Consider the following 27,261-nt stretch of genomic DNA (forward strand, 5'->3'; position numbering starts at 1 on the left):
TGCATCCGTTTTATTTTATTTTATTTTATTTTATTTTATTTTATTTTATTTTATCTTATTTTATTTTATTTTAAACGTTTATTTATTTATTTTGAGAGAGAGAGAGAGAGAGCGCATGTGCAAGCAGGAGAAAGGCACAGAGAGAGGGAGAGAGAGAATCCCAAGCAGGTTCTGCTCTGTCAGTGCAGAGCCCAATTCGGGGCTTGATCTCATGAACCGTGAGATCATGACCTGTGCCAAAATCAAGAATCAAACACCCAACTTACTGAGCCACCCAGGTGCCCTTCCATTATATTTTAAATAAATTGTGTTTTTGTCCTTTGGTGTGCAATATCATGTCAGTTTTACTCTACCTTCATTGCCTAATGACCTTCAATTGGCAGGGGTTTCTCATACTTCTGTTTTCTGATTTGGTACAGGAAACTCTTTACATTAGGCCCATTTGTAGGTGGGACATGTAGGTACAAGGAGAACAGAATAAAATGATTTTTGGGTAACAAACGGCCATCTCATGGTTTTCTGAGTAATAATTATCTCAGACACATATTATTATTTCAGTGTGGTCCAGAAAGTTGGCCATCAGTAACTGGAAAGGAGACTCCCACTGCTACCATTTGAGTCAGGATTTCCTCCTGTGAAAATCAGTTTTCTCTTTTTATTTTCTTAACTCTAATGTCTGTATTTCAAATCCATTCCTGAGCAGCATTAATGGTTGAAAACAATGATTTGCTATCTTATTTTTAGGGAGCACTTTTCTTTTTAAATGAAATTTTATTCTTAAAAACCAAGTTGTAAATAGAGAATGTTAACCTTGGATGTATCCCGACCAGTCTGCAAACCACAAGATGAAGGATATGGGATCCTATCTTACACATGGGGAAAACTCCCCAGGCTTCAAAGCCTGAAATTCAAACTTTGTAATGCAGCATAATTAGGACCATTTTTTCCCATTTCAGTTGTAGAAAGCCAGGCCAGTATTCCTGATGGTAAATACAAGAGTGAGGGGAAGACAGGCCTGTGTATATTCTTTTTTTTTTTTATGTTTATTTATTATTTTTGAGAGACAGAGCTCGAGCAGGGGAGGGGAGGGGCAGAGAAAGAGAGGGAAACACAGAATCTGAAGAACTATCAGCACAGAGCCCGACGCGGGGCTTGAACTCAAACCATGAGATCATGACCTGAGCCAAAGTTGGACGCTTAACCAACTGAGCAACCCAAGCGCCCCAGGCCTGTGTATATTCTAAGATGGAAATGTATCGAGCTCCTACCTGCCATGCTACACACATTGCGTTACCTGGACCCAGAGACATGGCCCAACTCTGCCCCGAAGTCTATGAGTGATGCTGCCAGGTTCAACAACTTGCTGGACAGTGAGAAATGACCTTGGCTAATTTCATCATTAACCACGGGAAGGGGCTGGAGTCCTGTCCTTCCCTGAGAGACAAACGTTACTGAAGATGTCCCCACTCTCCAGCAGGCCTTAAAGCAACTGAGCTAAGGCCATGTTTGCTATAGTGTTCTAGCCCTGAAGCACCTTCCCTGAGCCGGTGATGGAGCGTGTGATGAGCTGGTCATTGCATGTGATTTTTCACCCTGTCTGTTCAATCAGCAAAGCAGAGCAGCCTTGAAATGCTATGAATAAATATTTGGAGTTCCTGGGTTTCTCATAACTCTATTTTTCTTCTAGGGATTAAATGGGAACCAGATGAGAATGGAGTCATTGCCTTTGACTGCAGGAACCGAAAATGGTAGGAAATGGTCAAACCTCTTAGTTACTTTTTAAAGAGAACTTGTGGAGAGGTTCATAATTCATTTTTTGCTTAATTTTCCCCTGACCTAGGTACATCCAGGCAGCGACTTCTCCGAAAGACGTGGTCATTTTAGTGGACGTCAGTGGCAGCATGAAAGGGCTCCGTCTGACTATTGCAAAGCAAACTGTCTCATCTATTCTGGATACGCTGGGGGATGATGACTTTTTCAACATAATTGCTGTGAGTGCAGCTGTTTTGTGCTTTCTCTGCGCTTTGGGTTCATTTGATCTTTTAGCAGCAACCGGTTCACATTCTCATTGCTTTTGTACACACAACATTAGAAGTCCTGCCCAAGATGAGGACCAGTTAGCCCCATGTGAGCTCCCTGAATCACGATGTTGGAATGGCTTTCAGAGTCTGGGAAAGCAGTCGAGCACATTTCCTCTCCTCACCTCGCACTCAGGCACTGCCATCTGGAAGAGTAGCACCAGATTTGGTTTTCCTGGGGAGCCAACCTTTTCAGAACCTTGGGGAATTAGGTCTTGCAAGATATTCCTCAGACGGCTAGTGGAGATTAACTTTAAGCTGGTTTGGTCTGAAGACCATGATAGGAATACTAATCATGATGACAAAACAACTACACTGTAGAGAGCTGTTTAAGGCTCACAGAACCCTTTGTCTCAGCTTCATAAACAAAAGTGTGTTTATTAAGTGCATACTGAATGCCGTTTGCTTACCCTTCATATTTGCATGGTCTTTTGTTCCTCACGGCAATTTTAGAATGGTTTTTTGCATTTTCTCCGATGAGGCTGCTGGGGGTTGCGAAGGTCAGTGACTTGCCCAAGGTTATAGAACAGGGAGGTGGGAGACCCGGGACCCAAACAGGATAGTAATAACATGCTTCCTGGAAAGGAGCAATGGCTTCTGAATTCCATCTCCAGCTCTTTTTCCTCTTCTCCCCAGTTCTCTGGTGTGAGTCTCATCACGCACCTTATGTCCCTCCTACTCTTTTTCCAAAAACTATAGCCACAACAAGCCTGCTTCTTTTCCCTGAGTACTTTACCAGAAGCTCCTGCCTGGTAGTCACCTGTGCTTTGCCACACCACCTCTGCCTAGGACACTGAGTGGCTGCAAAAGGCAGTCAAGGCAGTGTGGTGTGGTGAACAGAGTGTGTGCTTTGGGGTTGGGACTTAGTTTTGAATAATTCTGTCCCATACAGCAAGCTGCACATCTTGAGGCAAACTTTCAGCTGAAACTTGAGTAATCACATTACCTGCAGAGTTGCTGCCAGGACTACCTGAGCTGGGGCACAGGAGCCCCCCCCCCCCCCCCCCGCCCAATGGCAGGACATGAAAGAAGGGGTGTTGTTTGAAGAGTAGTGCAGACAGGCTCCAAGCATGCCCCTGCTGTGGTCTGTGTGGCTTCCCCAGGCTCCTGAGCAGATGTGTCATCATGGGATCCTGTATCTAGGCAGTCTTCTGCATGGGCACAGAGCCTACTTTTATTGGCGAGGCAGAGGGCACGGGTGTTTAAATGGCACTTAAATGGCTCGAATTAGTGTCCTGCCCGCATGCTTCTGATGAGACTGAGCAGGAAGGCACAACTGTGGGCCACCATGATTTGTAGCTTCAGATTTTTAAAAGCCCTAAAGAAGAAAAGGAAGAGAAGGAGAACAATAGATTCCATGGGAGCAGGGGTTAGGCTTGTTTATTTATTCAACTATACCCAGTGCCCGAGACAGTGCCTGGCAAATAGTGAGAGTGTAAATACTGCTGAAAGGATAATCCCTGCAGCTGCCTCGCCCACCTTATGCCAGCCCTCATGAGTGTCCCATGTGGGGGATCTCATGGGATCTTCCCCCCACTTCTGGGGCATGGACACAGAGGAACCGACAGGTAGAAGCTACCATCTAGGGGTGCGCGGGCAGCTCGGTCGGTTAATGTTCAACTCTTGATTTTGGCTCAGGTCATGATCTCATGGTTCATGAGTTTGAGCCCCCACGTTGGGCTCTGTGCTGTCAGCATGGAGCCCGCTTAGGATTCTCTGTTTCCCTCTCTCTCTGCCCCTCCCTCTCTCTCTGCCCCTCCCCCCCACTCTCTCTCTCTCTCTCTCTCTCTCTCTCTCTCTCTCTCTCTTTCTCTCTCTCTGCCCATCCCCCACTGCCCGCAGGCTCTCTCTTTCTTAAAATAAGTTAATAATAAGAATAATAAGAATAATAAAAAGAAGATACCAGCTAGAGGTCACACAGCCAGAAAAAGTGGCCCAGTAAAAACTCAGAAACTGTCTGGCTTTACCTCATCCTGCTTTCTGAGCAGAAGTGAAGAGATCATAGTTGAGTGACTCAAACATCTTGCTGTGAAATTCTGTGGCCCCAGGGCACAGTTCTTTAAGGAAACTTTCAGACAGAACTTCGGGTTTCTAAATTCAGAAAAGCTACTCTAGTTACCAGACTCATTGTGAATATGCAAATGTAGCCTGATCCCCACACATCCTGAAGCATTTACAGATAAGAAGCAGCTAATTTGGGACTATCTTTCTTATTAATCTTTAATTACTCATTACAGAAGTATCAGAAATTAGCATAATAAGAAGTGCTAACTAATTACATTGTGGATCCTTTATCAGTCAGGATTTATTGTTCTGTTAACAAAACCAATCGATTGAAATAATCTCTGTAAGTTCATTAAGATATACAAACAGTGTCAACCCAATAATGAAGACGGAGTGATTAAGATAATTAAAAGCAGACATGCTAGTTATTATAGAATAGTTAAGGAAGAAAATTAATTAATTTTTTTTTTACCCCAAATTGTCCCCTTATATAAAGAAACCCATTAGAGGTCCCATTAACCCTCACTGTACATCTGCTTGTAAGTTTTCAACATAAATGATCAACTTCAAGACCATTTACATAATTATTTGGACGATTAGGAAGATACTCTGAACTTTTTTATTTGAAGCCCTCGATATTAAAGTTGTGAAGGCTGTCCCCCTAAGGGGTAAGAGAATGGATCAAATTCTTTAGTGAATTTATATTAAAAGCCCCGGGGTGAGAAAAGGAACCACTAATTAACAGTGACTTTTACACGTTGATTGTTTTATTACAGGCAACTTATGTAAAAATTTTAAACAATCAGAAAAGTTGCTATTCTCTTGCTGTTTGCCACATATTTCAAGTTTTTCCAAGTATATGAACATATGTAATTTTTCCCCAGCAGTAGAATCCTGTTTTCCAGAGTACTCAGCAACTTGCTTCTATGCTTTTATTGCAAGCAAGTGTATTTGAAGAGCAGAGCATTTCATCACCCTGTAGTTGACATTAATTATTTAACCAGTCCCCCTTTGCTGGACATTCATGCTGTTCTGGGTCTCTTTTCTGCTCGAGAGTGCTGCAGAGAACGGACTTGGGCATGTATTCTTGCAGGGTTGGGTGTGCTTCTATTGCATAATATCTGGAGGTGGAATTGCTGCACCAAGAGGCATGCATATACTTAGGTATTACGAGAATGTCCACTAAGTAGGGTCTTATAATGGTTACACACTTAGAAACTGCACAGGCATACCTTGGAGATATGACGGGTTTGGGTCCAGACCACTGTGGTAGTGAATATCGCGATAAGATGAGGCAAATTTTTGGTTCCCCAGCGCATATAAAAGTTATGTTTGCATGACAGTGTAGTCTGTAAGTATGCAACAGCATTGGGTCTAAAAAACAATGTGTGTGCCTTAATTTAAAAATACTTCATTGCTAAAAAATGCTAACCATCATCTGAGCTTTCATTGATGATCCCAGATCACCATAACAAATATAATAATAAAGTTTGAAATAGTGGGAGAATTACCAAAATGTGACAGACAGATACAAAGTTAGCAAATGCTATTGGAAAAATGGTGCCAACAGATTTGCCCTGCAGAAAGTTGTTACAAACCTTCAGAAAGTAACCTTGTGAAAAAAACGCAGACTCTGGGAAGCACAATAAAACAAGGTATGCCTTTAGCACTCAGCTCCATCCGCTGTAACAAAATACCATAATGTGGGTAGCTTACACAACAGAAATTTATTTTCTCACGGTTGTACAGGCTGGAAAGTCAAATATCAAGGTCCAGTAGGGTTTGGTTTCTGTGAGGCTTCCCTTCCTGGCTCGTTGACAGCCATTCACCTTCTCACGGTGTATGTTCCCGGAGAGAGAGAGAAAGAGGGAGCCAGCTCTATCCTGTCTCCTCTCACGCAGGTGCCAGTTACGAAGCCCCATCCTCATGACCTCACCTAGCCCTAATCCCCTCCCAAGGCCCCATCTCCACATTGTGGGTTAAGGCTTCAACATGAAACTGTGGGGAGGGCGCACAAACATTCAGTCCATGACGCCAACATTTTGAGAGTTCTAAACAGTGGATTTGTAATTGGCAAACGTCCATGTTCATTCCCTTGAATTGTCTCTCTCAATCCTAAATATGTTTCACCAACGTTGCCTTGCCACATCATGGTGGTGTTCTTTTCCTCCATTGCCTTCGGTTTCTACGCTGGTAAAATTGCTCGAGTAAGATGGTGTATGTAGGTTTTTCAGTCTGTTGAGAATGGTTACTTGCCTCCGCCTAGAGGGAGACCCTACTGCAGATTCTTGTACGTGCAGGACGATGGGAGGTTTGAAACTCCATCCAGAATGCCCTGCAAATCTGTTTGAGTGCCCTGTTCTTGTCGGCTGGAGTCCATTTATGGGAGAGGACATGATCATTTCACCTTTCATTACACTGTCCGCTTTCTCCTACTCGTTGGGTAGATGTTTGAGGAGACATTTCAGAGTTTCAGAGAGAAGTAAAGAATACACTCTTGTTTTTCAGTGTTGGAAGCCCATGTGCATCCTAGGTATTTGTTTATACAGATCTACTTCATCGTTGCCCTTTGGTATTCAGTGCCTTAATAAGGGAAGGGGGGAGAAGATGTAAATAGTAAGAGTCTTTCCTTGGCTGTTTCAGTCCTGTGTGCACGTGTGCATGTTTGTATTAAGCTCATTGGCTAAATGCATCTTATATATTATACTGAAAAGCTTCCAATTCAGGTCTTTCCAGAGAGTAAATGTGAAACGATAATGTTAGAAACTGTTTTAGCTTTCATGGACAGGGTATTGCAAAATCTAAGACTGATGAACTAAATGGGTGAATTATAAAAGAATAGAAGAAATGAGAGAGTGATTTTGTGCAGCCAAAGTTAAAATTTAAGGTCAAACCACTGGCGCATGAAGAGAGATGTCACTGACAAGAGAAAAGGCATATTTTTCTGATTTGCTTTGAAGTCTAACTACAAGCCATGCATTAAATTAACAATATTATCATAAAAATGAGGGTGCTAATTCTGTCCGATGCTGAAATTTGAAAAATGGTTTTACAGAAGCCTAAGCCATGCATTAAACGAACACAGTATTAACTGGACTGATATTGTTAAATCAATTTAAATGCTTCCTGCAGCCTGTGTTTGTGCCGAGTTGAATAGAGAAGAGCACCATTTGTTAGTTCAACCCAGAACTTTCTGGTGCCCTGGTTTTAATTTGCAGAATTTTCTTTAGAACCGTTCCTCCAGTGCTTTGTCTGCTACGGATTTACTCTTTAAAGTAATCGATTCCGTATTAAAAGTATGAGGCTGGTATTTTCTTTCAGTGCTCATTTGTTCTGTACTACTAATTACGTCCAGTTGTGTTTCAAATTACACAGGAAGCTCCTCTAATGCAGAAGATCCCTGGGATGCCTGTACTGCTGAAAATACTGTGGGCTCATCTGCTTCATTACATAAACCCTACACATTTTCATTCGAAAGGTTATTTAATCAAAAGCGCGCCCAATAAAACCGTATAAATATTTAATGGAGTTCCAGCAATTCTGCATCAGTTTCTTGCCCTGCATGAGCATGCCAGCCTTGTAATTCTGTGGTTTGGTGTGTGTGTGTGTGTGTGTGTAACTTAGGATTCTCTAAAATGTACCCACTTACTTCATTTAATTTTTATCTGTTTTTTGAAAGGGATAGAGAGTCTCTTTTTTTGTTGTTTTTTGTTGTTTCTTCTGTGTCAGTTTCCCCCCCCCCAACCCAGGTTTGTGCCTCTCCTTTTCCCTCCATAATCTTCTCTATATCTTTGCCTTTCATCTCTTTGTTCTGATTATTTATTCTTTCAACAAATACTATTGAGTGCTAAGAGTGAAGTGTTAAGTACTAAGGCTGCCTTTGCAACTAAAGAAGACAGGCTGTGGACCTTGAGGTTTTGTGTGTGTGAGTGTTGGGTATGGAGACATCCAGGAAGCAGGTGCTCAGGGCAGAGTCGGGGCAGTGTGATCTTTGAGGGTGCAGTGAGGGGCTCTAGGAGGGCACAGAGCTGGGCAGGCTGGGGACTCAGTGATGGTGTCTTAGAAAAAGTGATGACTAAGGGAACAATAAGGTAGGGGGCTTCTGCAGGAGATGGGATAGGCGGGGAGAATGCACAGGTGAGGAGGAAGTTGCTCTTTGCAGGAGGTAGTCACTCCTCTCCAACCCCCAGGAAGTACGGGCCTGAAGGGCTGGGCCTGGTGGGAACACCTGAAAGGAGCTTATTTTCTGGACGCATTGGAAGGGGGGTGGGGAATGTGGGAGGTGGAGTTGGTGGCTGGGGTGAGGGCTGGGGGGGGGGTTGATGATAAAAAGAACGGGGCTGGATTGAGAGAGGCAGGCCAGACCAACCCACACAAAGAATTGGAACTCTACCTGGAGGCAGCGGAGGACGTGGAGGGTCAGCCGCAGAGTGATGTATAGGGACATCCCCCTAAAGTTTTCCCCTTCTTGATTAGGTCTCCCTTCATCCTCTTTTTTAGGCAGTTAATGGTCTTCTTCTGTTAGGCCTGGAAGCTCCATTGCTTTCATCCTCCAGCCCAGCTTCCGGCACGAAGTAGGGTTGAGTTCTCAATATCATCCAGAGCCCAGAGTCAGCTGGTTTTCACTCCTGGGCTCTAGGCTTCGATTTTCGTGAGCCAACATGTGGCACGATCCTACACCAGTGCCAAAACTTGTGTGAGCCTTGGTGGGCGAGCCCGGCCCACTTAACTCTTTATTTTTAGATCCTTCTCCAGCACATTCCGGCCATTCATTTAATGAAACCTAAACCTCGCCTTTCCTATTTCAGATCATTAAACTTCCCATTGAGGATTTTGCTGTGTCTTTAAAATGACAGAGGTGACGAATGCCTACAGGGATTGTGCAGAAGGAAGGAAAAGGCAGGTGGTGACGTGTCCTCACTGTCAGAGCCCAGAGTTGTGTGGTTGGCCTGGGAGGAAGGGAGGAACAGTTCCCGAGAGGAGAGAAGAGTGGGTGGTAGTCTAATCCCTGAAGAAGACCACGGGTTTACATCAAGCCTGGTTTTGTTTTTTGGATGGACCATGGCAGCATCATAGATATGCACTTTTTATCATGAAAAGGAGAAACAGTATCTTCCAAAGCAATATCTTTGGATGTAATGAGCATATTCTTTTATGGATACAAGTAGGAAAAAGTGGCTCATGAGAACTCTGCAATGATGTTCACGTGCAAGTTTAGTCAGTGTTTTATGTTTTATGGCACCTAGCAGGTTAGTTACTATTCAGTGAACAAACAAAGGAACAAAGGGCCCGGTGGCAGATGCCTTCCTGGGAGGGGATTTGGGAGTAAGCCGGCTGCACTGTCTTGACTCCATGTCTGCCACAGTCCCCTGTCACTGAGAGGGTTCAGAGTGTGGCATGGAGTGGGACAGTGTGCAGCCGTGCACCATGGTGGTTTCCATCTTGGGTATTTAGACAGTCACGTGGGCCTATGGCCGCAGCACTTCTGTCCAACGAACGCAGCGCCTCACTCTCCAGGGGAGGTTGGGGCCTGTGACCCCTGTCCTCAACACCCCCTTCCTACTCAGCAAATGTCAGCTCCAGTTGGAGGCCACATCTGTTGGTCTTTCTCTCTAGTAGCACACATGACACTCACGTATATATTTTCTTGGTTCCTTGTGCTTGTGCATCCAGATGCCATCCTCCTCTTTCTTATATGCTGAGTTCTGTGTTGACTCTTCACCCACTTACCTCTTTTCATCCTCACAGTGAGTTCACAGGGGGAAATCCAGTTACAATTCCCATTTCCCCAACACAAATACTGAGACTCAGAGAGCTGAGAAGTCTTGGCCAAGGTCACCCAGCTGGTGTGTGGCAGAGCCAGGATTTGAACTCGGGGCTGTCTGCCTCTGTTGCTTTGGCTCTACTGCTCTACCTGTGTGTGAATCAGAAGAGGAGAGCCAACAAGGAAGGAGAAGGGGAGAAAGAAACAGATGTGACCATGTGGCGGTCCTAGCTCTTTAAGGGGTGAAAATTCTTTGTCTACCTTCTTAGTACGTAGTTGGTGGACTGGCTTGACCATCTCCGGGGCTGCCTCAGCTTTCTCCCACCGTGCTAAGAGACTCTTCCCATTTCCGCGAGATTTACAGGAAGGACTACCCACTTTGGGGGGAGAGAGAGAGATGGCTGAGCGCCTCTCTAGGGTTCATTCCTAGCAGTGGGAGGGTGCAAAAGCAAATGGCAGAAGAGAATTCTACCTGGCCAGTGACGACGGTGCACACTGCATCCGTCTCTTTTTTAGACTAATGCTGTCTGATTGTTTAAGTAGGGACGAAGGAGAGCTGTTTATCAGGCCGTTGGATCTTAGGGCTGGAGTTGACCAGATCTTCAGTTGTGAATTGATCTGGCCATCCCACATCATCGTTTCACAAAGTAGAAATCCAGAGAACATCCATTAAACTGTAGGAACTGGAAGGTTTCCAAACGGCGAGCTGCTGGGAGCGTGGAAGCAGTTTCACATACAGGGCGCCCTTGGCGTTCCCCTAGGGAGGAGCAGTGGGTAGTGCGGCGAGCATGGTGAGCACGCACGGCCCATGGGCCTCCTTGGCACAGCTGCCTGGTGTGCACCGTTCCCTCACACGGACGACTGAGCCCAGCTCCCTTTGGTGATACACACCAGATTGCTCAGCATAGCTTTATCCTGATGCAGTCAAGGGAAATTAGTCAACTGCAAGCTTGGATGATGCCACTAACAAGCTGGCGGGGGTTCAGAAGAGCAGATTCCTCCACTGTGGCCACAGCTCACACAGCGATGGCGAGCATGGTTTTGATTACTGCACATGTTCCTCCCTGATGAGGGCAAGAACATCTTGGTCTTCTTTACTTTCCAGCCCCCTCTGCAGCCCCCCACATGTACGGACCTTTACACTAGCCAAGCTGTTTCAGGTCTGTTGCCTCACTGGATCCTCACAGGAACCCCTGGAGGGTAAACAGAAGATGAATTAGCACCTTCTTATGCATACGAATCTGGGACCCAAGGTTCAGTGACTTTCCCAAGGCCACACAGGGAGTATATGGCAGGGCAGGATGTGGACCCAAGTGTCCTGACTCCCGCCTCAGAGTACACAACCCCAGGAATCAATATTGATGATATATATTAGGCAGAATGTAGATGAAGTTTAAAATTTACGTGGAAAATGGAACTGGGAAGTTTGGGACTGCAAGGTATAGGACACCTGAATAAAGGCTGCTTTAGCATATAGGCATCTCATAATCTCACGGAAGAGATGTGGAGCAGGGCGGCTGCAGGTTTGGTATGATGCTTCAACAGTGTCCTCAAGGACCCACATTGGCTCCATCTTCCTGACCTTTGCTCTCCATTCTTAATCTTGTCACCCCCATTGTTGCACAATGACTGCTACAACCCCACAATGGCATCCCAAGTGGGAAGGAAGGAGAGAAGGAAGGCATTGGGTAGAGGAGAGTTTTCCCATAATGGCAAGAAAAAAACTCATTAAACTTTCCAGAAAATGAACCCTTATGTTTAGTTGGCTGGGAATGAATCAAGGGACCATCTCTAGCTTCAAGACAAGCTAGGAAAGCATGCTTTCAGCAGAGGAGGATGGGATAGATGTGATTGGCTAAGTCTCGTTTTGCTTCAGGCTTTAGGAATGGGTATCTTGTCACTCTCAACCAACTCAGTCAGCAAGGGAGACAGAGGACAGGGAAATAGCTGCTTTTTTTCAACAACTGCCCACCTCAGTCCAATATGGACTGAGAACGTTGGACTGTGAATTGCTTCCTGGATCCTCAGATGATGTTCCATTTGTGGACTGAAAGTCATGGTCCCATTTGTCAAGGGCTAATTTCAGAACTGTGTAAATGTGTTTTTGTTTTTTTTTTTTAGTCCATGCCTCCTCAGAGGAGATCTAAGCTCTATGACCATTGAGCGACAATTTTTCAAGTGCTTTTCTGTGACTAAGAACCAAGATTAAAGAGGGAGCAAAAGTCAGACTGATAGAAAGCATAGAATCTTGGGGGCCAGAGAAGAGAAATTGGGGGCTTTGAGGTCCTCAGATCAGTAGCTATAAAGTCAAACTACCTGGGTTTGAATTAGGACTGCACCCCTTGTATACTCCCCAGGGACTTTGGGCAAGTTGGCCATCCTTGGTTTGCCCCGGTTTCCCCATCTGTGAAGGGGGAGTGATTGGAAGGGCTTACCGCATGAGGTTGAGGTGTCCCGTGAATGAAGTCTAGTCTGTGCCCAGGTGGAGTCAGGGCTCAGTAACAGTGAGTTGCATATATCAGTATTATCACTGCTCCTACTTGCTTATTAGCAAGCACCTCGGCACTGAAACAGGATAATCTCTGTCACTGTTGTAGCAGCTGTAGTTCTGGCCCTCTTCAGTCTGTCCCTGTAGTGTGTCCAGAAGCGGTGGGCCCAAGCTCATCTCTTTATTTCCCCCACTTCCCTGTGCATAGCCCTCCATGGTCCTCACTCCACACACTTAAAGTCCAAACCCCTTAGCCAGACTTTGCTTGAGAGCTGGGCCTGTGAGAGGTGGTTCTGGTTCCCTTCCTCTGGAGCTCTGGGCTGGGTTTTTGGTTGCTGCAGTGGAAACATGATGACACTCATTTGAACACGTTGTACTTGGGCACCTACTGTGGGCCCACCCCTGTCGTTGTCACTAGGGGACATACTGAGGAACCGGATATGGACCCTTACAGTGTGGCCCCACCTGTGGTGAGGGATCCAGGCACCAGGCTGTTAGGATTTGGGAGTTTACAGGAGAGGAGCCTCACCTACACCACAGGCTGCTTCCCAGAGGAGGCAGGAATGAGCTGATCCAGAGGATGAATGGGAATCAGCTGGGAGATGCCAGAGCAAGGCTCCAGGCAGAGGGCCCTGTGTGGGAGGACAAGATGGGATATATCAGAGGACAGGAAGGGAGTTAGGGCTGCCAGTGCCAAGTCTCTAGGGAGGGATAATGAATGAGTGAAGTTGGGAAGGTCAATAGGGCCAAGTGTCCAGAGCCCTACCGTACCCTGGGAAGGCTGATTTGCAGAGCAGTGGAAAGTGTGAATGGGATTGGCGGGATGCAGCATGATCCAATTTGTGTTTTAGAAGGACCCAGCCTCGCCATAGTGCAGAGAATCATGCTTGATGAGAGAAGTGAAGATGAGAGCACTCAAATTTCCACTCCCTAGTTGTGAGTTTAGACAAAAACAAATGGTCATATTCTGGGTATTCTGGGATAAGAAATAATTGGAAGGTCGGCATTGGCCTGTGTGGAAGGTGGTGTCACTGCTCATGAGCAGTGCTCTGACCCATACCCGCAGAGCCTCCCAGAGTGACCGGGGAATATCAAGGTCCTCTCCTTTCCTCGATTCTGTTGTCACTCACGTGTGACCCACACACGGGTCCTTTGGCTCCGTAAAACCAAAGACAGGAGCTGGAACTATATCTGCCCAAGTCTGGGATGCTCTTTAGATCCCACCTGGATCATGCACTGTCAGTCATGGCCACGGAGCCACTCCTGAAGGAATGTCAGTTAACTGTATACACCCTAAACACTGCCATATATCAGCACATGCTCTAGAACTTCCTTCCTCAAACAAGGAAAGAATATTGGGCACTTAAGCACAATTTTATATAGGGGCACCGATTGAGAAAGTCACCTATGTGAACGAATCGAACCCCTAGTTATGTTGCTTTTTTGTTTGTTGGCATGTATCCTTAAGTTATTTGGTACCACTAAAATGGTTAATTGTGTTCTCTTGGCTATTTTGTCTCTTTGCAGTATAATGAGGAGCTTCACTATGTGGAACCTTGCCTGAACGGGACATTGGTGCAAGCTGACAGGACAAACAAGGAGGTAGGGTCTGTGGCCGGGCAGGTGCATCAGGGGTCATGGCATGGCCTACTCTCCCTCACGGTAGTGGCTGATGCTAATTCTATTCTACTTTTTAGGAACTCATCAAATGTATTGCCTTTAATCATGGCAGTAAAATAATTACATTGAGTTCAGAAGCTCAGTAGTTCTGAAATAATTGCATTGATTTACTTTTTCTTGCTTTATGTACGTCCTGAGTCATGCTTGATACCTATGTTGAAACCATTGAAAGAAAACAGCTTTTGCTGAGATTTCAAAGAAAATTGAACCCACTTGTTAAATCTGTTGTTGCTCTTCCTACAGTTGATTAAATAATCATTGGGGTATCTATGGGGTTAACTTGTCTCCCAGGTTAGAAGGTAAGCTTTATGTGGACAGGGATGATGTCTGTTCACTGCTGTGTGTTCAGTGCTCTGAGCATTGGAACAAATGAAGGATGTGTTAAAGGAGGGCCTTGGAAAATGGGGTAAAAGTTTCTCTTCCTATTGGAGCATTCTGGGAAAATGCCCAGAATAGGTTTCTATAAAATAAATCCTTTTTCCCCTTACCCATCTTTAAACTTATGCGTACAGACCACTATAGCTACCACCATAGCACCCCCTACAGGGCCGGGTGACAATTTAGGTCAAATTAGCTGTGTAGCAACAATATCACACCTCCTAGGACACACAGCTGCCATTACTCGTGTTGTTTCGTTGTATTTGCCATGACGGGCTGCTCCTCTCCTGGAGAGCAGATTCCCACGAGGTAGCTCAGGGGCACTGCCAGGGTAGGTTTCTGTGAGGCACTGTGCCTGTGCTGGGGAGACCCCTCGTGGCTCAAGTGGGCAGGGAGTGGCATTGGTGCCATCTTAGATGCAGGTGGCATTTCTGAGGGGGTGAAAAACAGAGGATTAGGAGAAATTCATTCCAGCTAGAACACAGAGTGAGAAGGAAAAATTATACCAGAGTTAATATCCAAGCTTCAATTTGAGGGGCAAGAAACACTGTAGTAGGCTTTATGTTAGGAGGGTAGAAGAAGTGCATTGTAGCTCAAAGAGCAGGTGTATCTAGGGAATGTTTGTTCATGGTCACTTCGTAGGGAATGAATGATTTAAACCTATAGCCAAACTTTCCTAGGGACCTTCCCCTTGTTTGACCATTGCCTGGGTCTGGATTCTGCCCCATTCCCAATATTATAGCTTTGGAATATCCTCCAGAGCCTCAGATAGGTGTCCAGTGATGGTGCCTGCAACATTAAATAGAAAAGATGCTTGGGGTACGTGGGTGGCTCCGTCGGTTGTGTGTCCGACTTCTGATTTCAGCTCAGGTCATAATCCCAGAGTTGTGGGATCAAGCCTGCGTTGGGCTCCGTGCTGAGTGTGGAGCCTGCTTAAGATTCTTTCTCTCTCACTCTGCCCCCCACCCTGTCTAAAATAAATAAATAAAAATTTAGAAAAGATGCTTAAAATGGTCAAGGCCTCCCTTCAGATTGCTTCCCAAATAAACAAGGAGCAGTGTGATATTTGGATGTATGAAGTCTTATGAAAGGCAAAAAAGATTGTTAGATAAAGCAGGCTAAGCATTTATTTAAAACCGTCTTTGGAAATGTGTGAATATTTCCACACATTGGACTGGAGCAGTTTTGAATATAAAAATGTATCTAGACATCTAATTCTGCCAATGAGGAACAGCCACATTCCAATCAGATTCTTCCCCTTACAACTAAAAAACCCTGGAGGTAACCCAGTAAACAAGAATAGGAAGACTCTGGAAGGTGAAAAAGGAAGATGAGCTTCCTGGACTTAAATGCATGAGCTGAGTTCCCTCGGTTTTCTTGTTGATTCCCACCATCTGTCTGAATGGAGCACTCCAGGACCCTCCCTCTCATACCTACAATAGGCAGAGACCAAAAATAATAATTAAAAAAAATAATTCAAGAAAAGCCTGTTCCTTCTAGCCTAACAGCCAGGAAGGGGCTCAAACAGAAAACCTCCTTGACAATACCTTTACTACTGCACACAAACACCAGTGGGATGACCGTAGTGGGCAGCCCTCCACCCCTTCAGGGCTCAACGAGGAATCGACCTTCCACCTCACCCGCATCCACTGGGCCCTTGTGCTGTACCTCAACACAGAGACTGGCTGCTAGGAAAAAGATTATATAGGATCCAGAGTCTTGTAACATAAAACCTAACGTGCCCAGAAAGCAGTCGAAAACCCCTAGTCATTCCCCACACCAGGCAAATCACAACATGAATGAGAAAAGACCATCAACAGAAGCCAATGTTGACATGAATCAGATGTTGAAATTATAAAATTGCTTCAACAAGCAATTAGGAATTCTCTTGAAACAAGCGGAAAAAAAAACTCAGCAAAGAAATAGAAGTTATTAACCAGAACCAAATGGAAATTATAGAACTGAAAAATACAGTCACCAAAATAGAAAGCTCACTGGACCAGCTCAGTAGTAGAGTGGAGATGACAGAAGACAAAATCAGTAAACTTCAGGACAAATCGATAGAAATTACCCAATTTGAACAGCCGAGAGAAAATAAACTGGAAGAAAATGAACAGAGTCTCAGGGACATGTGGAGTGATAACAGAAGAGCTAACATTCATAGCAGAAAAGTCCTAGCAGAGGAGAGGCAGACTAAGACTAGATATGTTGGCTGCAAACTTCCTAAAATTAGTGAAAGGCATAAACAGACATATTCAAGAGGCTGAGTAGACTCCAAATAGGATAAACCCAAGTCACTCCATGGCAGGGCACATCATAAATATGAGAAAAGGGGAAAAGAAATAACTTGATAGCCACAGAGAGAAGGGGCACATTGCTTAGATTACCTATTTGTATGACAGCAGACTTCTCCTATGAAATCATGGAGGCCAGAAGGAAGTGGCATAGCATCTTTTAAGTATTCAGGGAAAACAACCATCAACCCAGGACTCTGTATTCAGTGAAAATGTGTTTAATGAATGAAGAGGAAATAAAGACATATGCAGATGAAAGAAAACTATGAAAATTTTTTACCAGCAAACCTACCCAGAAAAAAAATGGCTAGAGAAGTTATCTAAATAGAAGGGAAATAACAGAAAGAGGCTTGAATCTTCAAAAAGGACAGATATTGGAATGGGTAAAAATAGGAATAAGTGTAATAGAGTATCCTAATTATCAAGAGATTATTAGGTCATACTTGATAATTGAAGCAGAAATTATAGCATCATCTGATGTAGAGGCCACTGTTGCTGAGGAAACACTTAAGCCGATTATATTTTTAAAGTATGGAGGGTAAAAGGACCTAATTAGAAATAAGATTTCTACATCTTTCTGAAAGTGGTAAGTGCTGATATCAGTCGACAGTGATACATTACATATTCATATTACAACACCCAGAGCAATTAAGAAAACAATGAAAAGAGGTATACAGGTATCCTCCACTTTTGAAAGTTCACTTTACACTGTTTTGCTTTTATAAAAGACCTACATTAACACCTGTTTTTGCTAACCGAAAGATATCTGAAGAGGATTTTCACTTTTATAAAGAAAGACAAAAAGCAAAAATAGCATCCAGCATTTGTTTTGCTGTGAGTTATTATAGAGGCAGGGTGCACCCTGAGCAGTGAGAGCAGTCCTGCCAAGCTCTTTCCCCAGGAATCACACTTTGCAACTTTGCATTCAAAGCCTCCAGAGCTTTGAACCTTGTCTGTGAGCATCTGTGCTTTATCTCCGTTTATTTTGTGTGTCCCTTAGCAAGATGTGTCCTAAGGTGTCCGAAAAGCCTAGGAGATTATTTCTGGGTCTGGGAACACTCAAAAAAGTTTCCATATAAGTTATTGGTAATTGCTTCTTTTCTTTACACCATTTTAGCTTATGACAAGTTTCATACGAATGTTCTACTTGCGGATAGACGGGGGAATGTACTTAAAAAGTAACTCATAGGAATGTAAAAAATAAGACACAACAGGAAAAAGGATAAATTGACAGACTTAAGCCCTGCCGTATCACTAATGATCTTAAATGTAAATGGTCTGAGCACACAGATTAAAAGACAGAGGTTGGCAAGTGGATTTAAAAAAAAGTCTAATCATATGCCAACTATTAGAGTTTCACTTGAAATGCAATGACATAGATATGTTGAAAGTAAAAGGATGGAAAAGATATACCATGCAAATATTAATTTAAAAAAAAGCAGGAGTGGTTCTGTCAATATCAGATAAAGCCACTTTCAAAGCAAAGAAAATTACTATTACTAGAGACAAAGAAGGACAATACATAATAATAAAAGAATCAATCCACCAGGAAGACATGACAATGCTAGATGTGTTTGGACCAGAGTTTCAAATAAGGAGTTTCAAAATACATGAAGCAAAAACTAATAGAACTGAGAGTAGAAATAGATAAACCTACAATTATAGCTGGGGACTTGTACACTTCAGAGTCAGTAACTAATAGACTACTGAAAAGAAAGTCGGCAAGGATATAGAAGAACTGACCGACTGATAAGATCTAAATAACATCTATAGAACACTCTACCCAACAGCAGCAGAATACACATTCTTTTCAGGCACTCATGGAACATTCACCAAGATAAAACATACTCAGGGTCGAAATACAAACCTTAATAACTTTAGCAGAGTTGAAATCATATAGAGCATGCTTTCTGTTATAATGGAATCAAACTAGAAATCAATAACAGAAAGACGACAGAAAAATCTCCAAACACTTAGAAATTAAGTATACCACTAAGTAATCCATGGGCCAAATGGAAGTCTTGAAGGAAATTTAAAAAATATAAAACCAAATGAAAATGAAAAGGCAATATATCAAAAGATGTGGCATAAAGCAATCAAGTGATGATATGGAAAGTTACAGCACTATATCCTTACATTAAAAAGAGGAAAGCCTCAAATTAATCTAACTGGGGCGCCTGGGTGGCTTGGTCGGTTAAACGTCCAACTTCGGCTCAGGTCATGATCTCACGGTCCGTGAGTTTGAGCCCCGCGTCGGGCTCTGTGCTGACTGCTCAGAACCTGCAGCCTGTTCAGATTCTGTGTTTCCCTCTCTCTCTGCCCCTCCCCTGTTCATGCTCTGTCTCTCTCTGTCTCAAAAATAAATAAACGTTAAAAAAAATTTAAAAAATTAATAATCTAACTTCACACCACAAGAAATTAGAAAAAGGAGACCAAACTAAACCCAGAGCAAACAGAAGGAAGGAAATAATAAAGAGCAAAAATCAGTTAAATTGAAACAGGAAAACCACAGAGAAAAATCAATGACACCAAAATCCAGTTCTTCAAAAAAAATTTTTTTAAACTAATAAATCTCTAGAAAGACTGACATAAATAAAAGGAGAGACATCACAAATCACCAACATTAGGCATGAAATGGGGAATATCACTACAGAACTGCAGTGATTAAGAATTATTAATAAGGGAATATTACAAACAACTTTACACTCATGTATTTGACAACTTAGGAGAAATGAACCAAATCTTTAAAACTGCAAGCTACTAAGATCCAACCAAGATGTAATAGATAACCTGAATAATCCTATAAACAATTAAATTTAATTCATAATTTAAAACTTCCAAAGAGAAATCTCAAGTCCCAGATGGTTTCACTGGACAATTCTAAATACTTTAAAGAATTACTATGAATTTTACAGAATCTCTTCCAGAAAATAGAAGAGGAGGGAAATCCCTCCAACTGATTTTATTAGTCTAGTGGTTCCCTGATAATCCAGACAAAAATGGTGCAGAAAAAGAAACCTATAGTTACCTTCCAGGGGAGACTCCATGATGAGAAAAAGAAACCTACCAACCATAACCCTCATGAACTTACAGCAAGAGTCCTCAGCAACATTTTAGCACATCAAATCTAACTATGTATATATCTATATCTGTAGAATAATATACCACCACCAAGTAGGATTTATTCCAGATATGCAAGGCTGGCTTGACATCAGTGTCAATCAATGTAGTTCACCATATAAACAGGCCAGAGATGGAAAATCATATGATCATAGCAATTAACTCAGAGAAAGCGTTTGATAAAATCCAACACACATTCATGATTAAAAAACAAAACAAAACAAAAACCTCTCATCAAAATAGGAACAGAGGTAACTTCCTCCAATTGGTATCGACCATCTACAAAAACCTACAGCTCATATCAAACTTACCTTTTCTCTTACAATTGGGAACATGTAAGCATGTCCACACTTACCACTCTTACTCAACATAGGGTTGTAGGTTCTAGCCAGTACAATAAAACTAGGAAAACAACTAAACAGCATACAGTTCTGAAAAGAAAAAGTTAAGCTCTCCCTATTTTCAGATGACATGATTATATATGTAGAAAATTCCCTAGACTTTTCCAAAAAGGCAAAACCTGAACTAATAAATGAGTTAGACAAAGTTACATATACAAGATCAACACCCCAAAACCAATCCTATTTCTATATACTAACAATAAGCATATGGAAACTGAAATTTAAAAACCAATACCATTTACAATTGTTCCAAAGAAATAAAGTTAAAAAAAAAAAAACACATGCAGGTTCTGTGTGATAAAAATTACAAAATTATCCTGAAAGAAATCAAAGGCCTAATTAAATAATGGAAAGACTTACCATGTTCATAGATAGAAAGACTCAATATAGTAAAGATGTTAGTTCTTTTCTAATTGATCTGTAAGTTGAATGCAATTGCTATCAATTCCAGCAAGGTTTTTGTAGACATAGACAAGGGTATTTTATTTTTTTTTAAAAAATTTTTTTTTTTTCAACGTTTATTTATTTTTTTTTGGGACAGAGAGAGACAGAGCATGAACAGGGGAGGGGCAGAGAGAGAGGGAGACAGAATCGGAAACAGGCTCCAGGCTCCGAGCCATCAGCCCAGAGCCTGATGCGGGGCTCGAACTCACGGACCGCGAGATCGTGACCTGGCTGAAGTCGGACGCTTAACCGACTGCGCCACCCAGGCGCCCCTAGACAAGGGTATTTTAAATTTTACATATGCACAGGACCTAGAATAGTAAAACCATCATGGAAAGAATAAAAGTAGGAAGAATCAATTTACCCTACACTGAAGCCTATTATATAGTTACAGTAATCATGACAGTGTTGTGTTGATGAAGGAGTAAGCATATAAATCAGTGGAATAGAAGAAAGAACACAGAAATACACCCACACAGATATGCCCAACTGATTTTTGACAATGGTGCAAAAACAATCCAATGGAGAAAGACTACCCTTAATAAGTGGTGCTGGAGCAGTTGAACATCCATAAACAAAAAATGTACAAATAAAAAAAAAACAGTTAAAAACACTTCACCTCGATCCAAACCTCCCCACTTAAACAAAATTTAACTTTAATGGATCAAAGACTTCACTGTAAACTGGACAACTTTGACACTTTAAAAAAACATGGGAGAACATCTTCAGAATCTATTGATAGCAAAAGCACAATCCATAAAAGGAAAATTTGATACAATAGATCTCTCTCATTAAAATTAGAAAAAAAACCTTTTGCTGTGTGAAAGACCCTGATGAAAGGCTGAATGTGGCTTGCAAATATCCTCTCCAGTTATATTTGCAAGCCACATACCTGATAAAGAATGAGTATATAGAGAATACATAAATAACCCAAAGTCAACAGTAAGAACAAACAATCTGATTAGAAAATGGTCAAAAGACATGAAGAGACATTTTACTGAAGAGGGTAGATAGATGGCAAGTAAGTACATGCAAAGATATTCAACATGATTAGCTGGGGAAATGCAGATTAAAACCCCAATGAGATATCACTACACTCTTATCAGAATGGCTAGAATAAAAATTTTTTTAAAAATTAAAAAAAATAAAGCCCCAAAATGCTAGTCAGGATGTGGAGAAACGGGGCTGTTAGAAATGTAAAATAGTATAGCCATTCTCAGGGCACCTGGGTGGCTCAGTTGGGTGAGCATCCAACTCTAGATTATGGCTCAGGTTATTATCTGATGGTTTCTGAGTTCGAGCCCTGTGTCAGGCTCTGCACTGATAGCAAGGAGCCTGCTTGGGATTCTCTGTCTCCCTCTCTCTCTGTCTCTCTCTCAAAATAAATAAATAAACATTTAAAAAGTAAAATGGTATAGCCATTCTGGAAAACATTTGGCAGATTCTCATAAAAACTGTACATGCAGTTATTTTGTGTTCCAGCAATTACACCCTTGGGCATTTATCTCAGACAAATGAAAACTTACATTCACGCAAAAATCTGTGTGCAGATATTCATAGCAGCCTTTATTCATAATAGCTTCAACTTGAAACAACCCAGATATCCTTCAGGAGGTGAATGGTTAAACAAACTAATATATCCATGCCACAGAACAGTATTTAGCAATTAAAAAAGAAAAAAAAAAAAGAACCAGTAATGCATGCAGTAGCTTGGATGAGTCTTTGAGTCTTTGGGAATTATCTTGAGTTATATGAAAAAAAAAAAGCCAATCCCCAAATAATATATCTTGCATGACTCCATTCATATGCCATTCTTGAAATAACAAAAGTATAGAAATGGAGAGTAGATTAGTGGTGGCCTGGGGTTAAGGGTGGAAGCAGGGGCGAGGTGAGGGATTATAAAAGGGCAGCTGGAGGGATCTTTGTCGTAGCATAAGAGTTCTATAGCCAGACTGCATCAGTGTCGATATCCTGGTCGTGATATTGTTCTGTAGTTTTGCAGCATGTAATTGGAGAACACTGGGTGAAGGGTGTATGGTGTCTCTCTGTGTTATTTCTGACAACATTTGGATCTATAATTACCTTAAAATGAAAGTGTAATTAAAAATAATCTACAGTATATGAGGAGATATTAAAAGGGGCTTTATCAAATCAGTGTGAATCCAATGTGTTAGGTTGCTTTATTTATCTTTTAAAAAGTACTAGTCATAATTCAGTTTCTCATAGCAAGAGGTTATAATGTTTTTACCTTACAGACTTTTTTATTTGGAGAAAATCTCAGAAGACAAATCGTTTATTCCATTGAAATATTGGGATATTTCAAAATAAAGGTGTGTTCTTTTGGTGAATTTGAACCAATTTCCATTTTTGCCATCAAATTGATGTTAGGCCATTGTGCGTTCAGGACTCAGTGTCATGTGACAAAGACTGACAAATTCATGTGAAGCAAAATGAGAATTTATGTCAGTTCACCTAACCGCAGAGTCCCGGGGTGGAAAGAGTATATACCCATTGCACCTTAAACGTGATGTCAGGAGTCACCCCCCTCTCCCCGGCTTCCTCCCCTGTGTCTTCTGTGGACTCTGATGGATTCTGTTAGGCCAGATGCCCATCCTGGATGCATAATGCCATCTTCAGTGTGTGGGGCAGCCCAGTCAGCAGCATGGTCCTGGCCTGTGTAACTGTGGCTAGAAGGCAGGCCTTTGTTGGACAGACCTGCTTAGTGTTCCAGAACGAAAAGACTGTGGGTGACCAGGCCAGTACCTATGAGGTACATGCTCTGTAGAAGCATACATGCATACATGAATGAATGAATGAATGAATGAATGAATGAATGAATGAATAGATGAGCCACTGGGAGAGGATTCTTACTGAAAATCAGATTTTCTTTTTGTTTCAATAGAAGATCCATGAAACATTAAAAACAAAAGCGTGAAGCTCATTCCCTTTTAAGATAACTAGAACAATCTGAATTAGATTGCGGTTGAAATTACCGGATTCCAGGTCGACAGTGCTCATTTGTTTAGACGAAATCCCCTGAATGGCAGCTTGGAAGACATTCTCTCATGTTGTGTGTGAAATGGGGGTGGGGGATTGTGACCTTCTGTCTAAACCTGTGTGGAATTTGCAGTGCGCACAGTGATGCTAGCCTTCCATCCTCTGAGCTCAGTAATTCTGACTGCAGCGTGCCAGGTTCTTTGCGATGCTTCATCTTTCACTCAAAATGTCCATGTGCCTCCTGACGAGTTCTCATGACAGCAAATAATTGAGATCCTTTCCTACCCGTACCTTTTCATCTCATGGCTGTTTCCCTGGTGGCCACTGTAGTGTGACTTCCAGCTAATGAAAGGGCTTCTCGACGGTGACATCTGGGATTATTATGTCATGTACCTTTAGTTCAGTGATATCAAGCTCTGGTCTTACCATATAATATGCTGGTGACATCCTGAGAAGCCAGAGCTAGATGATTTTAAGTAAAACAGTATTTGATGAAATTCATTTAAAATTTTTGAAAGAGGAGAGCATCTTAGTGAGTCTCGAAATAGAAGAGAGGTTAGGGTAAAAATGCCGGCCTTGGTCAAACTAAATTCACAGACTTCCTGTGATTTTGCTTGAAGTAGGCTATGGCACATCTTCCCTGAACAAGTGATCCCCAGGTTCTAAGTTTTTGGTTTTGTCTTTTAAAGGTATTGTTTGCTGTGTGGAGAGAATTTTGCTTTGCTGCTTTATGTACCGATGACTGACTTTTTTTTTTCTTTAAGGAGAAAGGAACCATGACAAATTGGATGAGCCTGGAGCTCAAATATAGAATTCAAATGAGTAAACTCTCATCCTAATCTACTTCAGACCTTCTGAACCATTCATCAGACCCAAAAATGAACCTCCTGTGGTCTCTCTGCAGGGGGAGGGAGGAAGGAGAGTGGTATGGTCTTTCTCTGGTTTTACAATGAAGATGTTCTGAAATCCACTGAATTTCATGGCTCTGTTTAAGATTCTCGTGTGAATATTTGTTGCAAAATCAACCCATCGTAGAGTCCCATGTAACTCTCATCTTTGGCAGTTTTGGCCTTTTCCTGTGGGATCAACAGACATTGAACTTCTGTGCATTGACGAAAGTACACATCAGAATCACTGAATTTTTCCCAGTACCATTGTTTTCTAGCCTGTGGTCTGTCAAAAGAGGCACCCGAGATTTTAAAACTTGCCCTCATGGCTTTATGGGCCTCCAGTGCACTTGCCAGTGATATGGGAGTGAGAGGTATGTCATGAGCTGTAAGCAGAAAGTAGCCCTCTGCATGTCACTGAGTGGTGGCTGCCCCCACACCAAGAGAGAGCAAGTTTGCAGAGGGAACAAATACCAACCCACTTTCATTCAACGCAGAACTAATAAAAGGTAGTGTGAATTGTGTCATGAGTACGTTAAAAATAACTTACACAGAGAAAGATTGGGAACAACTGAAATGTAAAGAAATTCTTCTAGACCCAATATAACTTAACACAATGCAGCTTTAAACAAGAATAAGGTATGTTTATGCATATTAGCATGAAAGAGTAATGGGGTGTGTGATTAGATTAACTGTAGGTATGAAGTTCTGAGCAGATTTATAGAACGTACTCATCTGGCATAACTAAGACTTCATACCCACTCAAGAGCAAATGTCCACACTGAGCCCCTTTTGCAATCAGAAATAAAGTATTTTTTAATAATTAATTCCCTATCCTTGAAATTAATGCAAATGTTTTACCAAAAAAAGGATTTCTGTAGGTCTATAAATACGAGTCCAATTATCTTCCTATGGTTGTGAGAATGTCCTTTTTGCTAATTTCTTGGTAGATCTTTCCGTTTGAAAATGGACTGATTTCTGCTTATCAAGGTCAAGAGATAATAGCCATATTTTAAATCCGTATCTCCCTATGAGTTTACATGAATTAGAATATGGCTACTAGTTGTCCAAATTCCTTGTGTATTAGCTCTGTAGAGTTAAAGATATGAAAATGGTGATCTAAGGCCTGTTTCTATAGGAGATGCATCCTAGAAATAATGTCAGTTATTTATTTCCACCTTTATACTTTGTTATATATTTATATTTATTCGATAAAATTCACTTGTTTGAAAATAGCCAAACTACTGCTACATAGTTTGAGTTAAAACCATTAATTTAGCACAATTTTTTTTTTTTTTGCTAATCTCCACTGCAGTATAGCTTGCTGATTATGAGTTCCGTAAGAGTCTAGATCAGGAGTCAGCAAATGTTTTTGTTAAGGGCCAGATAATAAATACTTTAGGCTTTGTGGGCCATGTGGGCTCTGCTGTAATGACTCAACATTGACATTGTGGCATGAAAGCAGCTATAGGCAATACATAAACAGATGGACAGGGCTGTGTTCCAATAAAACTTTATTTACAAAAATTGGCACAGGTTCATATGGTCCATGGGCTGTAGTTTGCTGATCGCTGGTCTAGATTGTAGACAACACTGGAAGAGGTCTGTTATTGAATAAAGAACATACATTACATCAGGTTAAAATCTTTCAGAAAGGGCCACATGGAAATCGGTGGTTGAGAGCTTGAATAGACTGTGTCATATTCATTTGCTCTTCTCATTTAACTGTTGTGGTAAACGAGGGGTTGAGTCAACCTGAACCTTTGGCTGAATTTTTACTTTGAATAGACTGGACAGCTCACTGATTTCTATTGCTTGGTTCTGTGTGAGCTGAGAACTATTTGACTTAAGGGCAATAAAACATGGACATATGTTGTGAGTAGTGGTGGATATAAGAAAATAATACCACCAATAATACAGTATTTAACAATTCAGAAATACTTCTCTTTTGATTCTCCTGGTTATTACCTTTCTTATTCCCAACATATACATCTGGAGCCCTGGGCTGAGATGCATATGGTCAGTGGAGCTGGCAGAGGAATGGTAGACGGGGATGCAGAGAGTGTGTGAATGTCTCTCACAGGTACATGCAATCAGTATATACAGAATCCCATCACCAGTACCAATCTTATGTTCCAGATCCTTCCACCACCCTCACTACCTGAGCAGGTAGGGTTATCTTTCTCACATGGTTCGACGGTACTTCATTCTACTACAGTCTTGCTGTGTGGAGAAAACCCAATTCAGATTTAGGTTTTAAAAGAATGCCATTGAATACGATGTGTTGGGGGTGTCTGTGTGATAAGCTATCTTTATGTAGCTGTGGTGTCTGCCCTACTAGAAAGGGCTGAACCACATGTCTGCATGAAGTGTAAAGCAAGTGATAATCCAGAAGTTTGTTCATCATTTTTCTCTCCCCATGTGGGAGTTCATTGAGTTCTTTATCTTGGCCTTCTCTGTGGCTGCACATGGCAGGTCTGCTGCAAGCTGTGTGTGTGCCTGTGCGTGTGCGTGTGCATGTGTGTGCGTGTGTGTGTGTGTGCTGCTCCCATCTCTTGGTTCTACCACTCAGTTAAGGAGTTGACTATTGAAGTAAAATGGTGTCCTGTGGTTGCTTGGGGGTGGCCTGGTGGTTGTGCTCCTGCCATTTTCCCCAGTCCCCAGCCAGAAAACACTATGGAGACCACCTTTTATAAACTCCGTCCTCTACTCCCCATGCTTTCACT

The 27,261-nt window shown here is 42.2% G+C and overlaps 1 protein-coding gene across 3 annotated transcripts in view; it reads left to right on the top strand.

Annotated features, from left to right (window-relative positions):
- The window catches only part of CACNA2D3 (calcium voltage-gated channel auxiliary subunit alpha2delta 3), an 860,144-nt gene that overhangs the window by 392,137 nt on the left and 440,746 nt on the right, over positions 1-27,261 (top strand). For all 3 annotated transcript variants that reach the window (XM_043587660.1, XM_043587659.1, XM_043587661.1), the window contains 3 exons: positions 1,688-1,748; positions 1,841-1,991; positions 13,862-13,936. In XM_043587660.1, coding sequence (XP_043443595.1) covers positions 1,688-1,748; positions 1,841-1,991; positions 13,862-13,936 — 287 coding nt within the window. The remainder of the gene's footprint in view (positions 1-1,687; positions 1,749-1,840; positions 1,992-13,861; positions 13,937-27,261) is intronic.

This window comes from Prionailurus bengalensis, chromosome A2 (assembly GCF_016509475.1).
Source record: "Prionailurus bengalensis isolate Pbe53 chromosome A2, Fcat_Pben_1.1_paternal_pri, whole genome shotgun sequence".
NCBI classification, from domain to species: Eukaryota; Metazoa; Chordata; class Mammalia; order Carnivora; family Felidae; genus Prionailurus; species Prionailurus bengalensis.